Source organism: Perissodus microlepis, chromosome 7 (assembly GCF_051167445.1).
Source record: "Perissodus microlepis isolate ML-2025 ecotype Zambia chromosome 7, ASM5116744v1, whole genome shotgun sequence".
NCBI lineage: Eukaryota > Metazoa > Chordata > Actinopteri > Cichliformes > Cichlidae > Perissodus > Perissodus microlepis.
The window spans coordinates 14965475-14991593 of NC_140467.1; the positions used below are offsets into that span (position 1 = coordinate 14965475).

The 26119-nt window shown below is 40.0% G+C and overlaps 4 protein-coding genes across 4 annotated transcripts; all 4 read left to right on the forward strand.

Moving 5' to 3' along the window:
• The first annotated feature begins 22 nt into the window (after positions 1-22).
• LOC146382805 (ribonuclease P protein subunit p25-like protein) lies at positions 23-1996 on the forward strand. Its single transcript, XM_084933737.1, has one exon. It carries the CDS (start codon positions 23-25, stop codon positions 641-643), a length of 621 nt encoding a protein of 206 aa, XP_084789863.1. The 3' UTR covers positions 644-1996.
• Positions 1997-2345: 349 nt separating this feature from the next.
• LOC146382806 (cytochrome c oxidase subunit 5A, mitochondrial-like) lies at positions 2346-5720 on the forward strand. Its single transcript, XM_084933738.1, has 5 exons — positions 2346-2493; positions 3608-3724; positions 4876-4997; positions 5090-5211; positions 5307-5720. The coding sequence occupies exons 1-4, from the start codon at positions 2421-2423 to the stop codon at positions 5201-5203; spliced, it is 426 nt and encodes a 141-aa protein (XP_084789864.1). The 5' UTR covers positions 2346-2420; the 3' UTR covers positions 5204-5211; positions 5307-5720.
• A 2936-nt stretch (positions 5721-8656) lies between these two features.
• LOC146382807 (AT-rich interactive domain-containing protein 3B-like) lies at positions 8657-19808 on the forward strand. The gene is made up of 9 exons (XM_084933736.1): positions 8657-9057; positions 9712-10338; positions 14201-14275; positions 14475-14547; positions 15575-15758; positions 16570-16820; positions 17046-17309; positions 17410-17499; positions 18561-19808. Exons 1-9 carry the CDS (start codon positions 9031-9033, stop codon positions 18698-18700), a joined length of 1731 nt encoding a protein of 576 aa, XP_084789862.1. The 5' UTR covers positions 8657-9030; the 3' UTR covers positions 18701-19808.
• Positions 19809-22034: 2226 nt separating this feature from the next.
• syt18b (synaptotagmin XVIIIb) lies at positions 22035-26041 on the forward strand. Its single transcript, XM_084932522.1, is given in 5 exon segments — positions 22035-22284; positions 22783-23813; positions 24108-24264; positions 24985-25142; positions 25238-26041. Coding segments are annotated over 5 exon segments (1644 nt in total). The 5' UTR covers positions 22035-22139; the 3' UTR covers positions 25391-26041.
• The last annotated feature ends 78 nt before the right edge of the window (positions 26042-26119 follow it).

Sequence of the window (26119 nt, forward strand, 5' to 3'; positions counted from 1 at the left end):
ATGAACAGTGCTATATGTGGCAATGGAACAGCAGCCTACTTCATTCAGTCCCTCTGTCCAGATCTCGTTGCCACTTCCAAAAACTGCTGGTGAGAACAACTTCAGGAGAATCAGCCGCACAGAGGACAGCATTCCCTATCCGATCCCAGGCTTGGCCGCAGACATCCTGCACATGCGAGTAAAAGGAGGAAGCAAGATTCGCAGCTTACTGCAGTTTGCAGCAGCTCGCATGCAAGGGGAAGTAAGAAAACCAAATGGGATGCCACTAAGACAGGTGGTCTTCACTGGCTCAGGCAGAGGAGTCACAAAAACTATCACCTGTGTGGAGATCCTGAAACGTAAAGTTGAAGGTCTTCACCAGGTGTCCAAACTCTACTATAACACAGTGAAGGAGGTTTGGAAGAGTCCACAACCTGGAGCACCAGGTATAACCATGGAGCGGAGAGTTCCTGCCATCTGCATCTATCTATCTAAAGATCCTCTGGACCCCCAGGAGCCTGGATATCAGCCACCACAAATCATCAGTGTTCCCACAGAGGATGCTGAGAGACGGAAGGGTCTGCTCAGGACGGCTCATGCTCACTCATCCCCACACACAGCCAAGAGACTCTGTCTGGATGATTCGAGTGCATGTCCTCCCTAAACCTCTGATTACTTCATGAGAAATAAGAAATTTTGCATTTGCATAGATTTAATAGATTGTTGTGTGCTCCATTTTACAGCATGAAGGTTTCTTGAAGAAAATAATACCTCTGCATTTCCGGGGGTTTATCATGATGCTTATGTAAGGCATTTTGCTACAAAAGTAAACAGTTGTGTCTATAATGCTTCTTTGCAATACTTTGTCACTTTGTTGTGAAATGTAACAGGTTAACATATGACTATAACTATTATTAGCAACAATATCAGTAATAGATTTGTAGTCATAGAGGGGGAAATATTTTAATCCTGCTGAATTTCTATGTTGCCTCACTTACAAAGAAATGAACAGTCTCGGATTTTTATGAGGATTTAAAGAGCTAGTGGGCCAAAATTCCTCCTGAGATGTCTTACTGCTGTGCTTACCGACAGTGATTTCTCCACCAAGTACTAAGTCATGTTTTGCTTGGGGATTAAATACTGATTTCAATCAATGTCAGGCATTCAACTTATAACTTTTATGTACTGTGTTGTCTGTGGATTTTGATTTTTGGTTGATATTCTGTCTCTCTCCATTAACATGAAACTACCTTAAAAAACTGATCATTTCTTTGTTTGTGAACAAACTTCTGCAGGGGATCAAATGATTGTTTGTCCCACTTTATAAGCTGATGATGGTGTTTTAGTGTAGTTATATTAATATTTAGTTTACTTGCAAATGAACAAGCAAACTACACTGTGCCCAGCTGGGAAAACAGCTGGGGAAAGAAGCATACACAACAACCTATGCTAGACACTACTGACCACTGTACGGGGTCATTCTGATGCAAAAAATCAACCAGTAGTCATGGATTTGGTCATAGTCATTTTAAATATAAAGAACATGTTTTGCATCAGTTGTCTTTATTCTGTTTTCTGCCTGTGGAAATAATTCATGTGCACAATAATGACTCACAAGAGCATACATTTTTGGTTTGTTTGACTGACTTTGATAATGATGGTACTCTTTTGTAGTAGAGTCACATCAATGAAAATGAATCATAAAGTGACACAGTGGTCAAGTGGTCACCTCACTAACCTCCAGGTTAGTTGGGACTTCTTTGTGTAAAAGCTGCATGTTCCACCTGTGTGTGCTTTCTCCCTCACAAGAGATTGTTATTTTTAGATTAACTTTGAACTGGCAATCGGTGTAGTTGTTTATATCTGTGGTAGACCGGTGACCTGCATAGGTTATGTGTAATGCTCCAGTTCGCCTTTGACCCAGGCTGAATAAATAGTAAAGCACATGAATTTAATTGTATGCATCTTATTTTTGAGGTTTTAGTGTCTGATGACATGAAATAAAAGCAGTTTAAATGTCTAACATTGAAGTTTTGCACACACACCTTTTTCATGCACATCACCACTTATATCCAACTAAAATGATCATAAATCTAAAATGTTCTGCTTTAAGAAAGCTCTGTGTCTTACAGTTTCAACTTGTGTGCAATTCTATCATCAAGCACCTTTGAAACATCTATTTTGTATCGTTCGCATTAAAAAAAAAAAAAAAAAAAAAGATATCCCATAAAAAATACTTCTCTGTGAGAATGACATTGCAAATATTAACATGTTTTCCCAGTTCTCAATCCTGCAATTTCTTTCTAGGGAAGTCAAGGGTAAATATGAGCTGCAGTTTGCGCGTGCGCAACAGGAGATTGCGTACGTGCCAGGCTAACACAGTTAGCACTAGCTTCCTTCGGACAGACCGCACCGGTCCGTGTAGCTCGCAGTCTCGCATCATGTTCAGAGCCGCCGTCCGACTGTCAGTCTCTGGTGTCCGGAGTTTAACTCGGACGCAACCAGGGAGCCGAGGTAATTTCTAATTTAGTCACCCATTGTAAATATATTAATCTGTAGTTGATATAGTTGCTTAGAAACTGTCAGGGAGACAATGTAACGGAAATCAAGTGTGACTGTCGGCATTTGCGGTTCCTTTACGGCTAAGCTAGCTAGCTTTTATTCAAGAAAAATCGTACTGTCGCTATTTAATAAACATTACGAAACTGCATTATAATGATTCAGCCATGATATCCACATTTTCATTCAGTCCAGCTTCTTCCCACGTAAACTGTGGGTGTGGTGCTTTGAAAAAATGTCCTGTTGTTCTTCTTGGCGGAGTTTATGTCCTTGTCATGACCCGGCTAGAAGGCTTCGTCTCGGGCCCTGTGATTGTGACTGCTGACGCTAGTTGCTAAGTAGGTTAGGTGACTGCAGGAGAGTTCAGCCAACTAGAATTCAACATCAAAACGGAGTTTGGCATAGATTTTTATGAAAAACAAACAGAATACTTTTCTGCATAGTTTTGCATTGTCTTGGTGTTTCTTTAGGGATCAAAAAGTCTAAATGAGAAATGTTCTTTGGGTTGCAGGTTAATTAGTATTAACATGATACCTGAGCACATGCCTAAGTCATATTGTTTCATTTAAATTGCTATTAAATATAACCTGAGGACCATGTGACAGAAATTTCCGGTATGTCAAGTCCTAGTGTGTCAATCTGCTACGTGCAGACTGATACACAAGGTAGGTCATATCAGGACGGTGGCAGCGATCCAACTGCATCACATTACAAGGAAGAATTTGTCCTTTTTACATCGCAGATACAATTCCCGGCCTCTTTATTAGATACACCTATGAAATTTAATACTGGCGAGTGCAACAACACTGATGCCATCAAATCTACTTTAGGAATGACTGCATTTTCAGTTTTAGTTGGTTTGAAGAAAAAGTTGGTTTTATTATTATCATTATTATTATTGAAGTTAGAGTTGGGGTGGTAGTGTAAGTGTCCCTAATATTTCGCCTGTCATGTATGAAAATTTTAAAATATGATGTAGCCCGGTCCTTCCGCATTTATTTAACAGGCACTGTAGGTTTATTTTATTAGACACAAATCACTGAAAAAAAAATTATGTCTTATCATGCAGCTCTTCTGGCCTCAAGGTGTTATTCACATGGGAAGCAGGAGACAGACGAGGAGTTCGATGCCCGCTGGGTCACTTATTTTAACAAGCCAGATATTGACGCATGGGAACTGAGAAAAGGTACGTTTCTGGAATATAGTAATGTTGAATCAATGTAATCACTGGAATTGTTATTCATTGCTGAGGTATGTTTGTCTTGAGTCAACAGAGGTTATTATTAAAAAATTGGCCTTGTAAAATTTTGCGTTAAGAGGCTTAGTGAGATTAAGATTTAAGTAAACACTCATAGTTTGCAATATAATGATTAAAATTGTATGTTTGCTTTGCATAGTTAACAAAAATGGTTGAATCTGTTGGTCAGAATCTGTTTACATTTGTTTCAATTCATTTCCTATTGTAAAACCCATATCATAACAATGTAAAACCTGAGCTTATTATAAGAAAATCAGTTTTCCTGATGAGACATTCACCCCTGATATTGTTTTAAAGTTATATAGACTGACAAAACTCATCTATATTGTTAACAGCTGCTAAACACTGACAGGCTGTGTGTAGTTTATAAATAAGCACTAGACAACAGTGGTTTGTCTAAATCAGCGGTCCCCAACCTTTTTTGCGCCACGGACCGGTTTATGCCCGACAATATTTTCACGGCCCGGCCTTTAAGGTGTCGCGGATAAATACAACAAAATAAAACCAGTACCGGTACCGAAAAAAAGAAGATTTATTCACAACACACGTGAAAAGACCCAGGAAAACCATACATTTCACACCTGAGCCTCAACTCTCGCGGCCCGGTACCAAACGACTCACGGACCGGTACCGGTCCGAGGCCCGGGGGTTGGGGACCACTGGTCTACAGTATGCAGGTTTATGTCACAGCTGATTTATCAAATATAACAGCCTACCTATGTCCATTAAATCTGTCAAACGTGACAAAAGCAAATAAAACCTTTTTTATTTTTGAGTCTTGGATTAATACAAATTTGATCCATTAGTCAGTAATTTTGGCAGCAGGGTGGTGTGTATGGCACCAGCTCAAAATAGACTCCTCTGATGATAATTGAAACAGGGGCATGTGCCCATTAAGTGTTAGCTTCATTTATAGAGCGCTTTGGTAAAGAGGGATTTAAAATACTGTTTCAAGCTACACCGAAAATAATTTGATGAGAATGGTTAGTTGTTTTATTTATTTGTTGTTTGTGCTCAGATCCTTTAGAAGTCTTTTTCTCTGATCTCCGGTTTAAATGTGTTGTGACTGCTTGTTTCAGGGATGAACACATTGATTGGGTACGATTTGGTACCTGAGCCAAAGATTCTCGAGGCTGCACTGAGAGCCTGTCGGAGGTTAAACGACTTGGCCAGCGCTATCCGAATTTTGGAAGCTGTGAAGGTGAGAGAAAAGGCACATGAGAGAAAATTGCCAGCCAGAGCCTTTGTAGTCAGATAATGGTGATTAATGGGTTTTATTGTTTATTTCCTCAGGAAAAAGCCGGACCCCATAAAGATATCTACCCGTACGTGATCCAGGAGCTGCGGCCTACTTTAAATGAGCTTGGCATCTCTACACCTGAAGAGCTCGGCATTGACAAAATTTAGCAGAGCAGGTAGTAAAATCATCTCTTCAGTCATGTTTATTCTCTTCCATGTGTGTTATAAGATGGCTGTTTAACAGATGTCTATATATGTTTGTTTGTTTCAGATCAAAAAACATACCCTGGACTCAAAACCCTTTTACTTCAATGTTTGCCTCATAAAACGCGTGCGATATTTAATTTGGCCTTTATTAAGTTCTGTTGCTTGTAAAATATTGTTGAACATAATAAAGGAAACTGTATCTTTGAGTGTCACAAGTATATGGAATATTTTTCAATAGTCTGAGTAATTGTTGGAGCAATATTTCATTACACGTTGCTTTAATAGAGAACAAAGTGTCACCAAATGGTACATGTTGTCCGAGTGTGTGTCTTGTAAGATTCACATTTTACCACCAGGGAGCAGCATTTCCATATGAATGTAAAATCATTCTACTGTACTCAATCTACATCTGTTTTCTTTTTTTTGTATTTCAGGGAAAATTTATGTGCGGGTAAAATAAACTTGTTCAAAGGAAAAATGGTGTGATATTATTATGAGAAGATGTCTGAAGTAAAATTTATTTTTCCTGATAAATATCTTTTTAAGAATTGACATTTTTCTAAGTTACATTTTGTATTGCGAGTATAATTGTCATTTTAAAATTACTCAGTTTGTGTAGTCTGCCCAAAACAAAACATGACTGAGTATTAAGCGGTTCCTCCATTGATTTTAAAATATGACTCATCATTTGGAAATGTGTCTTTAGATGTAGGAACTAAAAGTCGAAGTTGGCAAAACTATTTCAGTGCAAAAATTTAGCTTTTTATTTCCAAATATGCCTCAAAATTTAGTGCAGTAGAGTCACATTAACAAATGACTTGTTCTTTAGGCTTGTAGACTGTTGTTTTTTTTAGGTATATTTTAAGGAAGCTTGGTTTGAAGCGATACTTTTGTGTAATGGAATTGGACATTTTAAAATGAGTACAGGATCATTTCTGTGCTTTCTACACCGGTAAAACTAAAACCTTAAAAGTATCTAGTATAAAATTAAAACCCCTTTAATAGATCTTCAGCTGCTTATTATTTTTATCTGTATGAACTTTTTTCTGAGAAGCTAAGACACTTGATAGTATTATCTTATTGGTAGCCTACTAGAATATTTTTAGAGGTGCAGGAAATGGGGGTTATCTATTCTGTGCCACAATGGGCTAGTTATTGTTGTCCGTGATCTAAATACCACAAAACATCCTGCAGAGCATTTTAATTTCGATTTCTCTTGCTGGGTTTAAAATTTAAAAAATAACTTTTATTTATATATATATATATATATATATATATATATATATATATATATATATTAGTTGGTCTGGCTTGTGATTACCTACAGGTCTACAAAAGCTTTATTCGATAGCTGAATCTAAGAGTTCTGCTCACGTCAACAGCATCAGCCAATAGCTTTATTTAGACTGGTGGGAGAAACTATAGACACTGATTCCCCCGAGCAAGCAGAGTAATCACATGTAGTATTTTGCTGCTCAGAATAGCAGAGCATCAAATGTTCACCAAGGTGCCGAGATTACAGTTATAGTTAGCTTTTCTTAGCAGGCAACTATAGAAAGGAGACATTTCTCCTGCTGGCACTGCTTGAAGAGTTTAGTTACTTCAGAGTTCCTTCATAAATAAAGGTGTTGAATGGTTATTGGAAAACAGCAGGGGTGTGGCACCAGCTGGGGACAGGGGTGGCACTGCTATCTCAAATTTGAATGGCCCTTTTTAATGCCCTGCCAACGGGAGAAAAAGGATATGATTCACTGGGAATAATACCTCTTAATGTTTCAGTGCTTTTATACACATCTTACTGCTCCCTAGCTCCTGTACTTTCTAAATGTGAACATAAAACAAAGGACGTGTAAGACGTTATTTTTGCCCTACCAAACACCACTGGTTAAAAACAATGGAATTATTCCCCAAAACCACACCATAAAAAGACAGATTGTTTCCATGTACAACAGAGTCGGAGCGTCTCTTACAGACCAGGAAATATCACTGAAGAAAGCAAATGCACACATCTTTGTTTTTGCAATACTGCCACACTGGACTGACAGCTTATCTGGTTAAGAAATGTTTGTGAACAGACTGACAAACAACAAGCACAGACTAGCCATTAAACACCTTTAAGCCGTGTATTATTTGTTGCATGGTGAGCCTGATGTATGTAAGCTGTGCAAAATTGCCCCATTGCCTCACTTGCCACTAAAACATTGGATTAGTGACTGGATGGGTTACCTCAGTAACATAAAGCATCTCCCGAGGGAGAGGTCAGGAGGTCATCCTCGTTTACTTTGAGAGGTATTTCTTTCTTTTACTCTTGTCTTGATCAAGAAAGTAGTGGATTTTTTTGTCATGCTTCTTTTGTTCCAATTAAAAAAAAATATATATATATATATATATATAGAGAGAGAGAGAGAGAGAGAGAGAGAGTGGTGTATAAACTCTCTGTGTTTATACACCACTCTGTATTTAATCATTAGTATTCTTAATCTCTGCCTCCCTCTCCCACAGTGTGTCTTCTGTCCTGTCTCCCTCCCCTCACCCCCAGCCAGTTGTGGCAGATGGCTGACCCTCCTTGAACCTAATTCTGCTGAGGTTTCTTCCTGTTAAGAGGGAGATTTTCCTTCCCACTTTTGCCAAGTGCTTGCTCATAGTGGGCTGTCTGATTGTTGTTGTTTTCTCTGTACTGTTGTAGAGACAACTTGAGTTTACTGTTACTGTGATTTGTGTCATATAAATAAAATTTAATTGAATATTAAATACGAACTTTCACTTTGCTAGAAAGTCCATCAAGGACATCCAACAGGAGAAAGGCTGTTCCAACATTTAGGAGCTACAACCTCAAGAGACCCTGATCAGAAAATCAGAGAGGTCGGTGGCAGATATAAGGTCTCAGTAGCTCTAATATATATGCAGCAGGCTGTCCATGTAGCTGTTTATATGTAATTAATACCATTTTAAGATGATTTGTTAATTTGACTGGAAGCCAATAAAGAGAAGGAAGAATAGGGGTGATGTGCTTGTTAGTAATCTATCTGCTGCTTTCTCGACCAATTTTTTGCATTTACTTCTGATAGAATTGGACCCACAGACTGGTTCTTGATCTGTTCATGTGCCAGCCTACTGAAACAACCCTGTTATTGGCCCTGGAAACAGAAGTGAGTGTTTACATGATAGTGGTGCACTGAGTACAGGAAGAATTCACTGGAGATATCTGATCAGACTAAAAACACACACTTTGCGTTTCACGCTTTGTCACGAGGTTCTCCCAAAATGATTTAATTCGGCCCTAATGCAAACACTATTAATAAAGGAAAGACGGCTTCACTAGTTTGACGTGTTGTTTTATCTTATTGATTTATTTCTACGGTAAAGGTCACATCACCTTGGTAAGAATCAGCAATGGATTCTGCGTTGGGGTGGGATTTCTTTGAGGAGTGGGTGGGAAGATACACATAGCTGGAAGCGGTAAAGCACTTTACGATCTTTGAGCACGGGGCGGGCTTTCCATTCATCCAAGTTGGGGGTGTGCGCCACTCACTCGCAGACAATCGAAGATATTTTAGTTTGTGTGCTCCGCGAGTGACCGCAGGGAGTTGAAGCACAGCAGTATTTACCCCTCCTCCAGCTCCCATTACTCCAGCCTTCACACAGCGAGGGGCTTTAAACCACATTTGATCGACAGAAGGGGTTTTTGTTTTGTGTTTCTCTACTTTAAAAAAAGGAGAAAGTGGTCATGAGATGCGATTAACTTCTGGCGAAGGAAAAAAGAAAGAACTTCACGAGACCTGTTGGCGATGATGAATTACTCAAAGGCGCAAATGGTGAGTAAGCCTATCGACGACTCTTTCGTAGCTCGCCCACTCGTGTTCGTTACAGTAACAAAGCAAAATGGGACAAAAGTGGACTTTACTATGATAATTTACGCTTTTTAAAGCTCCCCCTGTCATTCCCCGCGAGGGCAACAAGTTTGAAGCACTAAAGTGAGCTTTATGTGAAGTTAAATTTCATCCATGTGTCCAATAAAAACGACGAAACCCGTTGTGAAATAACCTACTCCGAGGACCCTTAAGCAAATTGCGACTATTGAACTTATAAATGACAGAGATATTTGGCCCCATGTAAAAATGTGTTTTAATAGAAATTTACGCTTTTTGTGTTTGTTTATTCAACTGTTTATTCAACTTTACCGCCCTTTAATGAGCTCTCTGATGTCCACTCTTCCCGATTACCAAAGGTAGTCTACCTTAACTTGAAGAAGAAAAAAAAAACCATGATTAATATCTGGTATTTAATTATGTTTAATTTGCCTCTGCAAGCATTTTTGACCATGTTTATTGTTCTGGAGTAGGCCACCAAATTGCTGCTGGGTATTAAAGCATGTTAATCACATCATTTTTTATCTTGTTTTTTTTTTTAAAGATATTAAAATTTCTCATTAAAGTTCTGCCATTAGTGATTTGTGTTTTTCTCCTCAGTCCAACCTATCAGAGGTTGGAAGTTCAGCTGGGTGTTCACAGTCCTGTCCAGCCAGCGTGAAGCTGGAGGTGGTGATGGAGCATCTGCAGAAACAACAAGAAGCAAAGCTGGAGATGAGCCTGCAGGAGAAGCAGCTTCTTCACGCTCAGCTCCTGTTTGCTCAACAAGCTGCCGCAGCAAGAGCCTCGTTTTCAAGACCAGACTCTACATTGTTTGAAAGAGTAGATGGACAGAGCAATCCAGCACTCCAGCAGGCCTTGAATAATCATCTGAGCGGAGTGGATCCAGAGGCAGAGGAGGATGGAAACTCAGAAGATGAGGAACAGGAGATGTTGACCTCTCAGGAGAACAACGAGGAGGAAGACATGGGCGAGGAAGAGGAGGAGGAGGAGGAGAACAATTCTCATCAACAGGCAAAGAAGCCCCGACTCCAGCATGTATCGCATTTTCCCTTCCAGCCTTATTCTACATCTCCATCAGCGGCTGTGAAGCAAACGTCTGAATCTCCACCTTCAGGAAAAAAACAAGAGCACATGGAAAAGAATCTGACGTCACCGGCGGGTCATCATGCCTTCACGTCAGCGAATGGCTTTGCTGACTGGGGCTTTGATGAGTCAGTGAAACGGGTAAGATTGTAATAGACTGCTCCCTGAAAGAGAGAAAATGCACATCTGTAATTGTTATTTTGTGTGTATACGTATGTTCTGCCTTAATTGTTGACCTTCCTCACTGCTGCCTGGTGGCCCTCCTGATGCACGGGAAGGAAGGTGCGCTTTTTTTTGGCCAGATGCACATCTTAATTACTTTCCAGGCCAGAGATTTTTCTCTGCCATACATCAGATCGTGGCTCAGACGTTTGAAAACACCTTCTGGCCACTGGCTGAGCTAAATGATCATGGCTGTGCACCAGTGCTAACTTCAAAGTCCACTTCAGGGCTAAGAAGGTGGACTTGAAATGAGAGCAGATCAGTCAGATTTTCTTTAAATGTAGCCATGGGTTGAATTTAAATTGCAACTGTATGAGTCCAGTGTCCAGCTGTTGTCTTTTCCCCTTCTTTTGGGGAGCAAGCTGATTGGTTCGTCTCTACCTGAAAAAGGGCCGCCACGTCAATATAATGCACTGATTAATGAGGGCTGTAGGTGCAGGGACAGCTGGGTTGTGGCTCACCATGCAAACTGCTAACCATAAAATTTACTTGCAGTTGTTTCACAGGAGAAGAATGGTCCTTTTGATACCATTACCCAGAGTTTTACACATTATTCAGAGTTTTTTTTTCCTTCCTCTTTGTCTGATTTTTGGTTTAAGTCAAATGTGGAAGTACAAACATCCAGGCCCAGATGTTACTGTAGTCTTGCAGATGGCTTTGCATAACTGAGGCGTCGCTGGGCAACACTAAATGGCAGCTTAATTTCACTGAAAATAATCAATACATTATACGGCCACTGCAGTCACAATGTCTTTCCTTTTCACAGGCCAGCAAGCCAAGCCTGCAGCAATAAAGAACACTTTGTTTTAGTTTAAGCGCAGTAATGAGAGTTGTGAGAGACTGTGGTGGAAAGGCTGAAGTGTGTGTCTGTTAAATGGTTTGCTTTCTGTTTTTGTTTTTGCTTAAAAGTCAGGAACATCTCACAGCCCGAAACTAAAATTAGAACGAATGTGTTCAAGGCCTTTCCTGTGACTCAGATCTGTGAGGATCTTTGTAAGTTGTAAAATTAACTGCAGAAAGTATTCTTTGTCATATTTAATTATATTTGGATTTACTTGATGAAAAGTCTTTTACTCTGGTTTCCATTTTTGTTGGCAGTATTATTGATTCTTAGCAGGGTTGTAAATATGAGTAACCACACTGAGCTAGAAATCTTCTTTTCTTTGTGTAAGAAATAGGTGTTTGCTTCATTTGTTTGTGTTTTTTGTGGGTTTTTTGTTTTGTTTTGGGTTTTTGTGCAGCTGAAACTCAAAGTGGAGGTCGTGTTTACTGGTTGCCTATTAGGCTTTCTTATCCAACAACCATGTTAACAAGTCCACAAGCTTGAAGTGGCTCTTCTGCAAGTTAATTGGTGGCTGGTTGAAATAGCTGCTCTTTTCACCTTACGATTGTGCCGTGCTCTACGGCGTCTTTATCTTCTTTTTCTTTAGTTCAATTCATTACCGAAATATCTTTGAAAATCTTGACATGCGTTTCAAGCCTCATCACGCCGGACAGCCATTGTTCGCTCCTTATGTGCAGTCTCACTGTAAGCCTTTAAATGTAGCTTGGGTGGGGATAAAGAGCCCCTGTTCATTCAAGCTTGCAGCACAGCGAGGAGCCAGATAAATGATCTTGACTTCCTGGGGGGATTAAAGGGCCAATAATTTGATTCGGCTAAAAAAAAATGTGGGACCCCCTGTCGCTGCATTGAGATTTTGGAGAGGGGTGAGTTTTCACTTTTGCCCTGTTGGAGAAACTGAATGATTTTAATGAAGCTCATTATAGGGGGCAGTCGGTTAGTATTAACATTTCACTATTTTAATGTCAGCCTTGATTTCGGTCACGACTGGTTGACAAGACAGACTTTTACTTTGAAGTAATACGCATTTAAATTTAATTGAATTTAAATATATTGAAAAAAAATCACATAAATAAAACTTGCCTCTTTAACAAAACAAAAGAAGCCCTTTTTTCCTGACCTACATACTGAATACTATCAGGACTCCCAGGCTGGGATGTGTGAAAGCTCTGTGAGCAATTAACTGAAAGCTCTTTGTTAACAGATCCACAGTAGGTCTCAGTTGCTCATCAATAAGGAAGGGGGGAGGGTTTTTATTTCGATTTGATGCTGAAAAGACCTTCAATAGTGTTTCTGCTGAAGGCGTAAAAGTCCTTGATTAGAAATTCTAAGGCCAATCTGTTGGATGTGTCAATAGCTTGGTAACTTCTGGGACGAGTTTGACCAGTTTACCCGCAAGAAACTGGAAATAGCCAGAGCACAAGCTGGTTTTTATAAGAGTTTGTTACAGTGATTTCCTACCAAGATGAGGGTCAGAGTGGAAATTCGAGGTGCATGCTTTGTGAAAGCGCTGCTAATACTTAGAATAGCTCAATATTTAAAATGTATATTGTTGTATGTAATAGATTTACTGTCAGGGAGGTTGGTATAATATTTAAAGGATGGAAATGATTAGCTAAAAGTAATGGATAGGTGGTTGAAAGAGCTGGCTGCAATGTTTTGATGACTAGTTAATGGATTAAATTTTAAAAAGCTGATGCCTCGTGTGCATATAAAAGCTGGTAAGCTCAATAGAAGTAATGGGTTTGTGGTTAAATCAAAGTTTCAATAGAATACAAACAACTGAAGCTATTAAACTGTGTACAAGACTAATATGACAGTGTTTAGTCTTACACAGTTATTAGTAGTGAAATGAAAGTCCAGTTTTAAGTTGGTTGTAATAAACGTTAGTGATGCTGTGGAGCTGACTTCAAAGAGAACCACTGCAGTTCACTTGCAGCCTGCTGTTGATATGCGTTGGTATCTGCAGTTTGCCTTTCTGTTTTTACTGTAAACACAAGGACGGTTACAGCTGGAGCGAAAGCCAAATGATAATCGCTTCTCAACTGGCTAATCAGAGAAACAAAGGCTTATATGTTATGGCTTTTAGACTCCGGGCTGACATTATTACCATACCAAACATTCAGTGAATAGGTATGTGTTTATGAAGGCAAAATGATACAGTTAAACACAAAATATCAAGTAAAAGGCTAAATGTGAAAAAGACAAAACAAGCCTGTTATTTTGATTAATGACAAGCATAAGAATGGAAGGTTTTTGATGCGGTTAAATACAAAAACATGTTTTGATGTTTTGTTGTCTAAACGACGACTCCTTGTTTTAATATAAAACATGTTAATATAAAACACAAGCGCAAACCAAAAGGCACACACCCGCAAGAACTGACAGAAGGCAAGGCTGCGATGGCTTTTCATAAGCTGCATATAGAAATGAATTTGTAATTTCTTCAGGGAGGAAAAAAAAAAACATAATTAATGTCACATTAAAGGGTTTTACTTACTTGCACTACCATGCTACACTCGGTGCATATTAGTGGGATAACCAGCTCAGCAGGCCTTTCCACTCAGCTGCACTCAGGCTGCCCTCCACTCACATTTGCAACCTTTGCTACGTTGATGAGGTGGTGGAAGAATAACATGTCACATTAATCTTCCAGTACAGCACGGCTCATTTAATTGATCTCCATTGTATTTGTCATGGCCCAGTCAGATATTTACAGTAATCATGTGTTTACCAGAGGACAGTCTGATGGTGTACTAGGGAGTACTCAAAGTATCTCACTTAGAAAAACAGCAACACCAGTGTTTGAATTAATGACCTGTTTTTATTATTATGTCACTATAGAATTTAGTACTCTTTAAGCAGAATAACGACTTTTACCCTGCAGCAGCTAGTTGGAAATGATTTTCTTAATGTGTCTTTCTGTTATTGTGTGAACAGAGAGGAAGTGCCATGTGGGCCGAGGAGACTGACGGCATTAAAATAAGAGGAGAACCATCTCGGGACTTTGCCAAGGTTCGTATATGTGGTAGAAGCAAACATGTCAAATAACTGAAGAAACTACAGACTAACAGTTTATTGCCCTGTTTCCTGTGTGTGTGTGTGTGTGTGTGTGTGTGTGTGTGTGTGTGTGTGTGTGTGTGTGTGTGTGTGTGTGTGTGTGTGTGTGTGTGTGTGTGTGTGTGTGTGTGTGTGTGTGTGTGTTATCCTCTAGCTTTATGAACTGGATAATGACCCACAACGGAAGGAGTTTCTCGACGAACTCTTTGTCTTTATGCAGAAACGAGGTGAGGTTCAAAACCTTTCATTTTTTACATTGTCGATATTTGGACACGGCAGTTTTGATGCAAAGTTGTGTCCTAAAACTGACTATTAGCTAACTAAGGTAAGTACCATTAATATAGAGATTAACTCTTACAATTAAACTCACCAAAAACAGGAGCACAGACCACCTGGACATTTTGTTAATGTTAAGTAACTGTAGCGCAAGACATTATACTGAAAATGCTCTGAAAGCGACCAAGACCACAAATACAGTCAGTCAACATTTTAGCTCTAATAGAATCAGAGAATCTAAGCAGGTACTGTTATCATACATGGGGACGTTAACTGTGGAAACCCAGACTGAGGTTGTAATCCTGCCTATTTCTGCTTTTTACCACAAGAGTCTAGATGGGTTGAGTCTCTTTTTCAGCACTTCTGCATCTTCATCCCTGGATTTAGCCACTTGGTTAAAGACTTTCATACAGATTGGGATTTGTTTCCACAAATCCCAAGATTAGGATTTGTTGTTTGTGGAAACAAATCCAAGAAGAAGTGCAACATGTTCACTAATCTTCACTTATGTGGGGCAAGGTCATTGGCATGCAAAATGTGCATGTGTGTCTGTGTTCATCTTAAGCACAAAGTAATCTGATTTCTACAACTGCTTTTTAGCCGGCTTCATTAATTGGCTTTTCTCCAAATCAGGACTGGAAGGGTCAGTTTAGTCAGTGTGGCCTGCTGGCGCTGTTGACTCTAACATAGCCCCGCTCCTTGCACTTAGATCAATGCATCAACAAAGCTGTTGTTGTGGATTATCCCCACCCCCACCGCCTCACATCTGAAACTAGCTTCATTTGACAACTCTATCCGCGCAGATTAAACATGCTAAGCCACATTATCTAACTCTGACCTAAGGCCCTCAGGTGTGCAGCTCACACTCTGCTTCTGCCTCATGTTGTTCACAAGACCCGTTCTTGTTTAGCGACAACTTTTCAGAGTTGCAAAACAATGGAAAGCACTACATTTCAATGCATTCTGTTATTTATCCAGGAACTCCTGTGAATCGCATCCCCATCATGGCAAAACAGGTGCTGGACTTGTACAAGCTTTACAAGCTTGTGACAGAGAAAGGAGGCCTGGTGGAGGTTATTAACAAGAAGATATGGAGGGAGATCACCAAAGGCCTCAGTCTCCCCACATCAATCACCAGTGCGGCCTTCACCTTACGCACCCAGTAGGTTTCTCTCAGGTGTTTTGGCAGATTTTTTTGATCAACAATCGGCTTGCTAAATGATTGTATTGGTTAGACTATAAATGACTCCAAAAATGCTGAATATATTTTCAAGAGCTAGCACATATTTGTGACTCTGTTATTTTAAAAATGATGAAATGTAATCATTCTCTGAACACCATAATGCTGCAAGAACATAACTATAATTTGCGTAAATGAAACCTTTGCTCACTTTGTTTCTGACCAACCAATCTAGATATGTATTTTTATGGTTTGCAAAGTCTGTAATTTTAAAAGATAACAGTCTGCAGAGTCTTATCCTTGTGGCTTTGTAGGTCTTCACAGGAGGCTTTTGCAGGCAGTCAGCTAGAAAGAAAAGTAGTGGGGGGGAGGCTGAAAATTGCATTCATGGCAATAAATCATGTAGCTGTTGAAGCATTTCACAGAAAAACGGGAGCTTTGTTGTTAAGGTGGTATTTAAGCAAACAGAGGGATTTATCCCGTGGATATCTCCACATAATATAACACCAGTTCACCCAGCATTCATTAAGATGTGGACTGGGTGGCTAACCAACATTACTACCACAGGAACAACCACACTTTTGCTAGAATCTCCATGTTTTAGCTCATTTGTTAGCAAAAATGTGGACTTCCAGTAACTGCTCCCTAAAGAACCATACAATTAATAGATCTTAGCATTTTGTAGATAAAGACTTGAAAAGGGAACCATCTGCTTTATCCTTCATATTTGCAAATAATTAAAAATATTTTTGTGGAAAATGGATGGAAAACTCGTGAAACTTTCCCCCTGCAGGTATATGAAGTATCTGTATCCTTTTGAGTGCGAGAAGAAAGGCCTGAGCTCTCCGGGTGAGCTGCAGGCGGCCATCGATAGCAACCGCAGAGAAGGCCGGCGTCCCAGCTACACCAGTAGTCTGTACCGCTACTCCCCCTCCCCAGGCTCTGCTCCACATGCACTCCTGTCTTCACCCAATATGCAGAGCGCTCCGACCACGCACAATGGCCGCAATACCTCCGCTAGTCCGCATTTAAAGAGAAGCATAGGTACGCCGCATTGTTTTCTTTTCTAAAATGATCATATTTTACAACAGATACAATCTGAGCCTCTTTATAGTGTTTGGGTCATAGGCAAGCCCTGCAATGCAAATTTAGCACACTGATAATAATTTTGTTTTCCAGTAATCATGAATCGCGAATAATAAATATATAATTTTTCAAACTTCTTATGAACATAATAATTTCTTCATCTTTTTCTTTGTTTCCAATCAGATGAGTCCCCCACCCCTGTTGTACCCCAGCTGCCCATGGCTCTGGCACTGGGGCAGCAACAGCAGCAGCTGGCACAAGCTGCCACATTTGAGCATCTGAGAGAGAGGTTGGAGCAAGGAGCAGGTGGAGCTGTAGCTGACAGCCCAGAGAAGAAAATGATGCGCCTCGCTGAGGAGCAGCAGCGCCTCATGCAGCAGGCACTCCAACAAAACCTCCTGGCTATGGCCTCTCACTTTACCCCCATGAACCTCAAACTTGGCAATGGTGAGTTTGCTTCTACTTTGACCTCTGTCATGGCTGAACATCATAGCATGCTTATTCTGGAACCGACCCTTCACTGGAATTTTTGTTTTTCCTCTGACAGAAAGCAAACACGATCTGTCGCTGAATCTCTCCACTAATGGAGCGGCCAGTATCAGCGTGTCTGTGGAGGTCAACGGCACTGTTTACTCAGGTGAGTTATGAAACCTGTAAAGGAAGCGTGTTTTCTTTGGTGCGTGACACTAATGTAGAGGAACAAGCGCACGTGGTGATGAACTAAGTTAATTAATATCTACAGTGAAAGAAGTAAAGCAGTATGTGTACTGCACTTGTAGTACCAGTTCCACTGACCAATAACATTTCATGTCTTTGGTTGCATGAGGGTAAATGGCCTTTGTCAAGAACAAAAGAGGGATTGTGTTTGCTGAACTGCAACACAAACGGCTATTGTTTGACTACAATTTAGCGTTTTCTTTTTCTTTTAAAAATGGATCTACTTTAATAGACAATGAGTCACATGCAGAACAGGAAGTCTTGATCTAGATATCAACGAACAGATTCAGATACCAACGGTAGAAATTTACCAGTTAAGGCATTTTATTAAAATCATGTCAGAATTCCTAAAAATCTCAGTTTTTACTGTGTACTAATTAACAATCCTGACTTCTATAGTCAGTGGAAGAAATTACAAAAACAGACAAGGCAGAGATCAATTCTTTGTGAATAAAACACCTAGTTGATACAAAAACTACAGTCTTTTCATGCAGTTCAGGCTGTGTAATACTCAAAGAAAAGGCAAGAAATCCGCATGCCACATCTCAGACTCTACAGGCCTCAGTTACATCATCACAGGACAATTAGAAGTCTCAACAAATATGAAGCCATTTGTCTGTGAGCTAATGCTTGGCTGAAAGTAGGTCATGTAACAGGACAATGACCTCAAGCACAGCAGCAAACGGCAAACAGCGTGGCTGAAAAACAAAAGAATCAAGGTGTCGCAATGGTCCAGTCAAAGTCCAGACCTCCACCCACTGTGGCGGGACCTTAAGAGAGCTGTGCATAAATGAATGCCTGCAATAAATAACGATGTGAGACACTTGAACTTATTACTGCTAGAGCTTGTTCTACAAGCTACTGAATCACTAGGCGGACTCTGTTTTTTTAGACTCCTGTAAAAACTTTCTTTTTCAATTGCCCTTTGCACAGTGAGTTCTTTGTAACTGACACAGTCATTAATGCCGTTGTCTTCTTTAGGAAAACTGTTTGCCCAGAAGTCGTCTGCTTCTGTGTCGTCACAGAATGTAACTCCAGCAGGAACAAGTGGTTTCAGCGCTTTTTCCTCCGCACAAAGTTCCACCTCCTCATCTCCCACCTCCTCAAAGGGACCAAATTAAAATCACTGGCTTTTTAATCTGTCCGGAGCATAATGATTACACAGTGCACCACACTATTTACTTCTCTTGTCAGACAAGAACTGGATGAACTCCACGGATTCTCTGCCACAACACAGGAAACCTTCTATTACTTTAATAGTGTAATGTCAACATTTTTGACCTCTATCCTCAAGCTTATTTTAATATAGTTTCAGTTTACCTTAGTGCCTGTTAGAAGAAGACTTTTCAAACATGGTAGCTTTCTGGTATAAAGGGCTACAGGTTTGTCCGGAAGTATCGTTAATGCAAAATAATTGCTACGGCTCTTTGAACATCAGCTGCGTTTGTAGGTGTAAAAGCCGTTCCGTAGCTGCCTTTTCCATCAGTACAACAATGTGGTTGCCAAAGAGCAGCTAGTGAAGACCAAAAAGCCTTAGTTCAGTGTCATAGCTACTTGAAGCCATTTTGTATTCCTCTTGGTAAGCTTTCAGTTTACCTTGAGCAAAAGTTTTTACTTTGTGTAACTGCTTTCATGGAAAATGTAGGGCATCAGTTTCCACAGAAATATCGCAACTCCTAAAGATTCAAAGGGAATTTCAGGGGAGATGTTTATTCATTTTTGCTTTATTGTTATTTATTCATTTGGCGAGGCCTCAAAATGACAGAACATTTATTTCAAGTAACTCAGAGGCGATGTTTCTGCTGGGTGTTGTATGCAGAAAGTGACACATTTACCTCAGTTGACTTCCCATGGTGGCAAGTTTCTCAGGCTACTTTCTTCTGGACTCAGGAATATCCTCTGGACTCACTGTTATCTTATATGTATGTCTTGTCATATTGCTGTTTTATATTAGTGTAAATGCAGAGAATGTATCATTAATGACCTCAATGTGAACACTGAAACGGTGCTACCTCAGTCCTCAGAGAAATATGCAGTGCTTAATGCCGCATGTGTTCATTTGTTGAAATAAACTGTAAATGGACAATCACGTACACACATGATCGCAAACAAATGCCACTGGGAATTTTTTTTTTTTTTTAAAAAGGTTGGCTTTCAGCTCTGTTGGATTAACATGTTTCCTGTAAATGTAGGGATGAGGAATAAAATAAATCTTGTGTGCTGTAAAAATACCGTTTTTCTTTCTTTCCACTTCGAATATGTCTTCAGACTTTTGACACAGAGGCTAGTCTCTGATTTCAGATAGCATGTAGTTTTGTAAATGTTTGAAAAGAAATGTTGATCACAATGCATTTCAAGTTTTAAAAGAGAAAACTGACTTTTCACTGAGTTTCAGCTCATCTTGTAGCTTTCAGACCCCACTTATTTTAGTTCTCATCACTCTCATATAGTTTGTTTTTTGTTTGGGTTTTTTTGCACAACAGACAGCTAATCCGTCTCTCTTAAAGCTCTTAAAATCTGCCGCACACTACCTGCTCACCAGCACGCAGCAGGCAGATGCGATTGTGAGAAGCCGATGAGAACAGTGGAGCAATTACCAGCTTAAGAGTGCGACGTATCCTCGATGGAAGCCAAAAACAGAAACAAACTAAAAATAATGTTGCTTTGTAATTGTTGGACATGCAAATAATCTGTCTGCTAACAGCTTCACTATATCAGCTTAATATTAATAATATAAATAAAACTTAATATTGCTCATTGTACATACCTAAAGAGTTGTTATTGTTTAGTGGGAACACATTTGTAGACTTATTGTTATTATTCTATAGCTTTACATGACTCAAAGTTCAAAATACAGTTATATCCAGGTTGTCATAGCTCCCCTCCCCTTGAAGGCCAATGTTCCTCTTAAGTTAGGTTGGGACCCTCATATGGGAGCTCTATGACCCTCTGTTATAGGGTCTTTACTGTAAAATCAAAAGCGCCTTGAGACAGCTGTTGTTGTAATTTTGCACGATATAAATAGAATTGAATTGAATGAACAAGCACTTTGTGGTGGTTGGAAAGAAAAATTCTCTTTTACTAAGAAGAAACCTCAAGTAGAACCAGGCTCAGGGAGGGGCAGCCTGCAGATGGCTGGCATATAATCAATTTACAAATTATGTTGGAAAGATATATAATGTAACCACTGCACACTGTCCCACTTACCATAATTTGTTATTCAGTTTCAGTCTGTGTGACCTTTGTCAGCTACAAAGGAGCTGTGTTCATGCACATTTGCACAGATATACACACTGAATACGATTCAGCCAATTAGGGATTCCTCCTCTCACATGTGCATACTATCAATCAGGTAATGAGTCCACTGGAAACATCCATGCCATCATCAGAAAGCCAAACAACATTTAACATCGCCAGCTGATCTGAAAAAAGACAATTGGATGTTAGAATCGGCGATGGCGTGCTGTGCACAGGGGCCAGTTTTGTACTTTTACTCTGGATATCTCAACTGGCTCATTATTATTGTGCGATACAGCTGCCTTTATTTAATTAAAATATCTGAACAGCAGCTCCTTTCCATCACTGGAAAGTTGGATCCAAAAATTCAAGAATAAGTTCTTGCTTGGCCAGATGGGGGTAGTATTTCCTCGCCTACACATGACACACATACACTAATCCATGTTCAGGGGTGTTGTGAACAAGCAAAGATGCACATCTGTCAGTATGCCAAGCTGTTTCTGCTGTCTTTAACTCTGTGTAGCAAGAGGGGGAAAAAACAAATTTAAGTGTAAATTTAATTACTTTTTTCAGTCCCTGCAGTTTGGCTTCTGTCATAGAGACATAAAGAAAAAAAAACTTCTAAGCTTACTGTAATGTGTAAAAATCTACACATCACATTGTGAATATGGAAAAGAACCTACAGAGTGAGCTTTACTTGCTTAACTCTGTAGCAGACCTATCATGACAGTAATGGAAAAAAAAAACAAATTCATGGGTCAAAGGAGCACGGTGGTGGTGTGTGTGTGTGTGTGTGTTGGGGGGAGGGTTACAGGATTCACTGTTAGGATAATTATGCTATAGTGAAAATGCTGGATTTACATCTGGAACACTGAAGAGGAAAGATGCTGCGGAGGTATTATGACGGCTCTCTCCGCCCACGGTCCCCACCCACCAGACAGGAATAATAGTGTGTAAGTCACTTTGCAAATGAGGTTATCACTATCCAGGGATGCAGGCTGGAATATACGGTATGCAGAGAGTTTGGACAGAAGGATGATTTTCTGACTCCCGAACGAGAAATAGATCTACAGGTGAAGAGAAGAAACTTTAAATTAAACCAGTTATTTATTTATTTTAATTTACAGTAATGTTTTTATGAAGGCAAGTGCAAATGTTTTTGTGCCTTTTTTTCCTTTACTTGATAGTCTAAAATAATGTTGTTTGGCTTTGTTTTGGACTAAAAATCTAAATGTGTTTTCATCAGTTGAGCAAAAGATCTTCTTTATTTGGACATTTGGGCTTCTGCTTGTGGATTTCTTAGTAGGCTCTACTGCTGGCACCATGCCTTATCATGATGAGGAGTACCCCGGTCAGCCTCTGTGGCAGTCTGTGCTGCTTTTCTGCTGCAAGGGCATGATCGAGGGCATCATGGTCATTCTGTTCTTCTGGCTTCTGGTTCAGGTCCTGTTCACCAAACAGTTAGAAGGTACGGTATCCGAGTCCAAAACAATAACCACATCGCCACATGCTATTACCATATACATGCTGATGAAAGAGCTCCCTGGTCCATAACAGATGTGATTCTGTTGTTTTCATAGATAAAGCAAAGCAAGAATAACATCAAATGTTTCTTTCCAGTGTTTGTGTTTTTGATACATTTTGTGTTACTAAATCTCTTTGATAATTACATCATTTTTACTCATTTAGAAACCTACTTTAGTGATGCATATCTCCACAAATTAAGGGCTGTAAACTTGGCTACCCAATCATATTATGAATAGCATATTTATTAATATATTGTTCAGTTTTTATGTGTATATTTTAAGAAAGCGCTGACAAATTTTGAACCAGTCATTTAGTAATATGCTAATATTTTCCAGCACATGGGCCCAAATACTACATTAACTGCATTATGTAATCCCAGAGTTGACTGAGATGAATTACTTCTGCCACCTGACCTTATTATCCCTTGTTGCTTCTACAGTTCATCTCCAGATTCTTCTTCTGGTTGGGCTGATCACCTTTTGTCTGTGTTTGGTCCTGGGATGCCTTCTGTGCTTGTGGAAAAGTAAAGTTTCTCGAGTGAAAGACAAAGCTCCTGCGACATCAGCACCAGCTCCTGCTGAACCTGTGTCCTTTGCTCAGACCTCACCTTCTCCCTCAGCAGCAGCAACAGCATCAGCATCCAAGCAGCAGTTTGATGAGCTGGATGAAGAAGTGCTGGAGTACCCGTCCACTTTTAGCAGCGCTGCTACTTCAGAGGGTGAATTTGGCTCTCTGGCATTTTCAAATCAAACTTCCTGTGAACAAAAGGAGCCTCCAAAGTCTTATTTTTCCCTGCGCCGCCTCAGCACGCCTCTGCTTTCATCACCTCTTTATAAACCATTAGACCAGAGTCATAGCTCGCTGCCTTCCTTTCCCAAACTGGGACTACTGGCCAAAACACGTAAGGCCCTGCAGCGACGCTGCACTGTAACTGGGGAACACATATCTTATAATGAGCACACTAGACTCACCAGACCCAGTGCTGGCTCTCCTTCTACAAAAGAAAAACCTATCCCATTGGCCCCACTAAGCTATGGCTCCAGTGCAAGCTGCCAACATCCAATATCACCAAAACCCTGCCTCCACTTCACTATGGCCTTCTCTCCAGAGCAGCAAACCCTGACAGTCACTGTCCTCAGCCTCAGTGGGACGCCTCACAGGCTGGAAGATGTGTCTGTGCAGGGCAGCCTACCGCCTCTCTGCCCCTTTCCTATGCAAGCCACTGTGCAGAGCAGCTCCAGCTCTGAAGCCCACAGCCTGGTGTTAATTTTTAAGGTGAGCTCTGTGGAGGAGCTCCAAAGGTGTGTACTGAAGGTAGCTGTGAATGCACGAGAACCAGGGAGCCCCAGACGCAGTTCTCTGGGTGAACTGGAAGCCGAGTGTGCAGGAAGAGACTGGACACCACAGACGCAACTTCACTTAACAAAAGAACTCAATCGAAGCAAGTAGAAAATAAAAAAGGTAGCGAAGGTTATACACCTGTGAGTGGTTTAAATGTCCGTACTTGGAGGTAAAAGCAACTTGAATGATTGATTAGGAACCTTTCGGGTACAAATTTATAGCCCCTTTGGCCACAATTTTAGACCTCTGAACTTAAATCCTGGAACAATAACAAGATGGAAGAAATGTAAACAAATTTCCAGATTTTTTTCTGTAGTTTTATTTATTCATTGCTGTGTATGACAGAGCTAAATGTTCAAGTTGCAATTCCTGCCAATTAGGAATGCCCTCTTTGCTCTTTGAACTTTTGCCCTTTGAGTGCAGAGTCTGACCTCTCAGGATGCACTGATGTGTAAGGAGCTTAGCTGTCCTCCACAGATCTTCATTTTGCTTCATTATCAGACTCTGTCGCACTCTGTTAAAGTCACGGTCCTCAGAGCTGATAATCTAGACAGCCTTGTTTCTACATCAATGGCAGCAGGTAAAACCAGAGTTTGGCGTCACTTAAACTCGACAAAATGCGTATGTGATTTCAGAATGCTATAAGGGCATAATAGACAGATGTATTATATATATGTATGGGTATATATGGGTAGAACTAACTTTTTTCTTTCAGGGGCAGAGGTAAAGTAATTCCCTATGTTTGCTTTTAATGTTCATGGGATTAAATGATGTCTTACAGGACCAGAATGCATCAGGAGATCATCCCTTTTTTAATGACATTGTGGTTTAATCCTTCGCTATACACAATCCTCAGGAAACATTCCAATCTCCACTGGTACTCTTATCTGTCAGGTCTAATCTTTGTATGCATTAGTCTGTCAAGGCATTATTTTTTTTATTTTTCTATTGCATGCAAACTCATCCTGTATATAGATCCAAGTGATTTCATGATATCAGTTTCCTGCACAATATGTCACATAAGCATGACTCAGATAATCTCTTTATTTTATCTCAGAACCTGAAAGTACTTGTTCGTGAATAATAAGAGGCAGTATAGTGAATGAACTTATATACTGTATATGCAAAGTTAAATGTGGTCCAAGTGCAGTGTAAATTCCAGCTAAAAATCTAAATTAAAAAATGTATTTCACTCTTTTTGAACACTTTATTGAATGCTTTATTTAAGATCTAAATCGTCTAAAAATCTGCTAGTACTTAATGAAAGTTAGACACATTGTGTTTGTGTATATGCATATAGACTACCAGGTGATCAATCTGCACCACGAGGGAGTTTTGATGAGTAGCAGAGAGACTAAAGCAGGGTCCTGTACTGTGTGGAACACTTCTTTCCTGTTTGACCTGCCTCCAGGAGACATCAGTCAGCTGCCCCTCATGCTTGAATTTGTAATAAACCAAGTCATTAATCATCATATACCACGGCAATAGTTTTATTTTTCCTGTATAATAAATGCAACACAATTCAGCGTCCCCTCTCTTGTCTAATGTGGCAGAATGCAGTCCTTTCAGAAGCCAGAGTTGTTGGCCGAGTCTTCGTTGGAGCAGAGGCTGCAGATGCAGGACGTGCTCATTGGAGAGACATGTGCAGCCAGCATGTGGAGCAGGCACGATAGCACACTATTCAACCTGAAACCGCAATAGAATAAGGCTGTTTGATGACCAATGGAGCGGATTTACTGTTGAGCTCTTTGGGCAACAAAAATGGTCAGACATGAAGCGCGTATGGATAGAGTCAACCTGTGATCTAGTTCACCTCAAAGTGCTGTCTACACTCAAGATGATACACACCCTCCCAATCTGGCAGCTTACTTGGACTTCAAAAATTTCCATCTATGGCACCCCAGTGGAGCTGCCCCCCAGCACTGCTGCTGTTTCAGGTCCTCCACCACCTCACTGTCAAAATGGAGACTTAAGGAGGTCATCAGCTCTGACAGATGTTTGAAAGGAGTGATGAGCTTGCAGCCAAACTCTGTATCCTGGAGTTGTCTGACTGAATTGTTGTTTAGGTATATGAAATGCTTGTGTTCAGTGAAACTCTGAGAAATCAGTTCTTTCAACATGGCCTTATTTCAGCATATCAGTCACTACATTCTTCTATGCAAAATGTTGAAAGTTGCTTTTAGTGTAAGTTTCTGTAAAGCAAAGCCCAGAATAAACCTTTTAATTGTGCAGTCTTGTATCCATTTGGTTTCTATACCCAAAACATTTTAACTGAACACTATAGTCTTTACAATACAGATGTATTTGGTCCTTGTCGCTAAAAATCTTTCTGCCATCTGGCATGATGTGTGAGTACATATTCACCGTCATTTCACAGTTCTTTAAATATGTCTTTAAAGTTTCTTTCTGGATGTAAAAATAATAATAATGATGGT

Coding starts and splice junctions, on each gene's coding strand:
- LOC146382805 (XM_084933737.1), top strand. CDS start 23: ATGGAACAGCAGCCTACTTCATTCAGTCCCTCTGTCCAGATCTCGTTG.
- LOC146382806 (XM_084933738.1), top strand. CDS start 2,421: ATGTTCAGAGCCGCCGTCCGACTGTCAGTCTCTGGTGTCCGGAGTTTA. Junction 2,494..3,607: donor GACGCAACCAGGGAGCCGAG/GTAATTTCTAAT, acceptor CTTATCATGCAG/CTCTTCTGGCCTCAAGGTGT. Junction 4,998..5,089: donor GAATTTTGGAAGCTGTGAAG/GTGAGAGAAAAG, acceptor TTATTTCCTCAG/GAAAAAGCCGGACCCCATAA.
- LOC146382807 (XM_084933736.1), top strand. CDS start 9,031: ATGATGAATTACTCAAAGGCGCAAATG. Junction 14,548..15,574: donor TGTCTTTATGCAGAAACGAG/GTGAGGTTCAAA, acceptor TTATTTATCCAG/GAACTCCTGTGAATCGCATC. Junction 17,500..18,560: donor CAACGGCACTGTTTACTCAG/GTGAGTTATGAA, acceptor TGTCTTCTTTAG/GAAAACTGTTTGCCCAGAAG.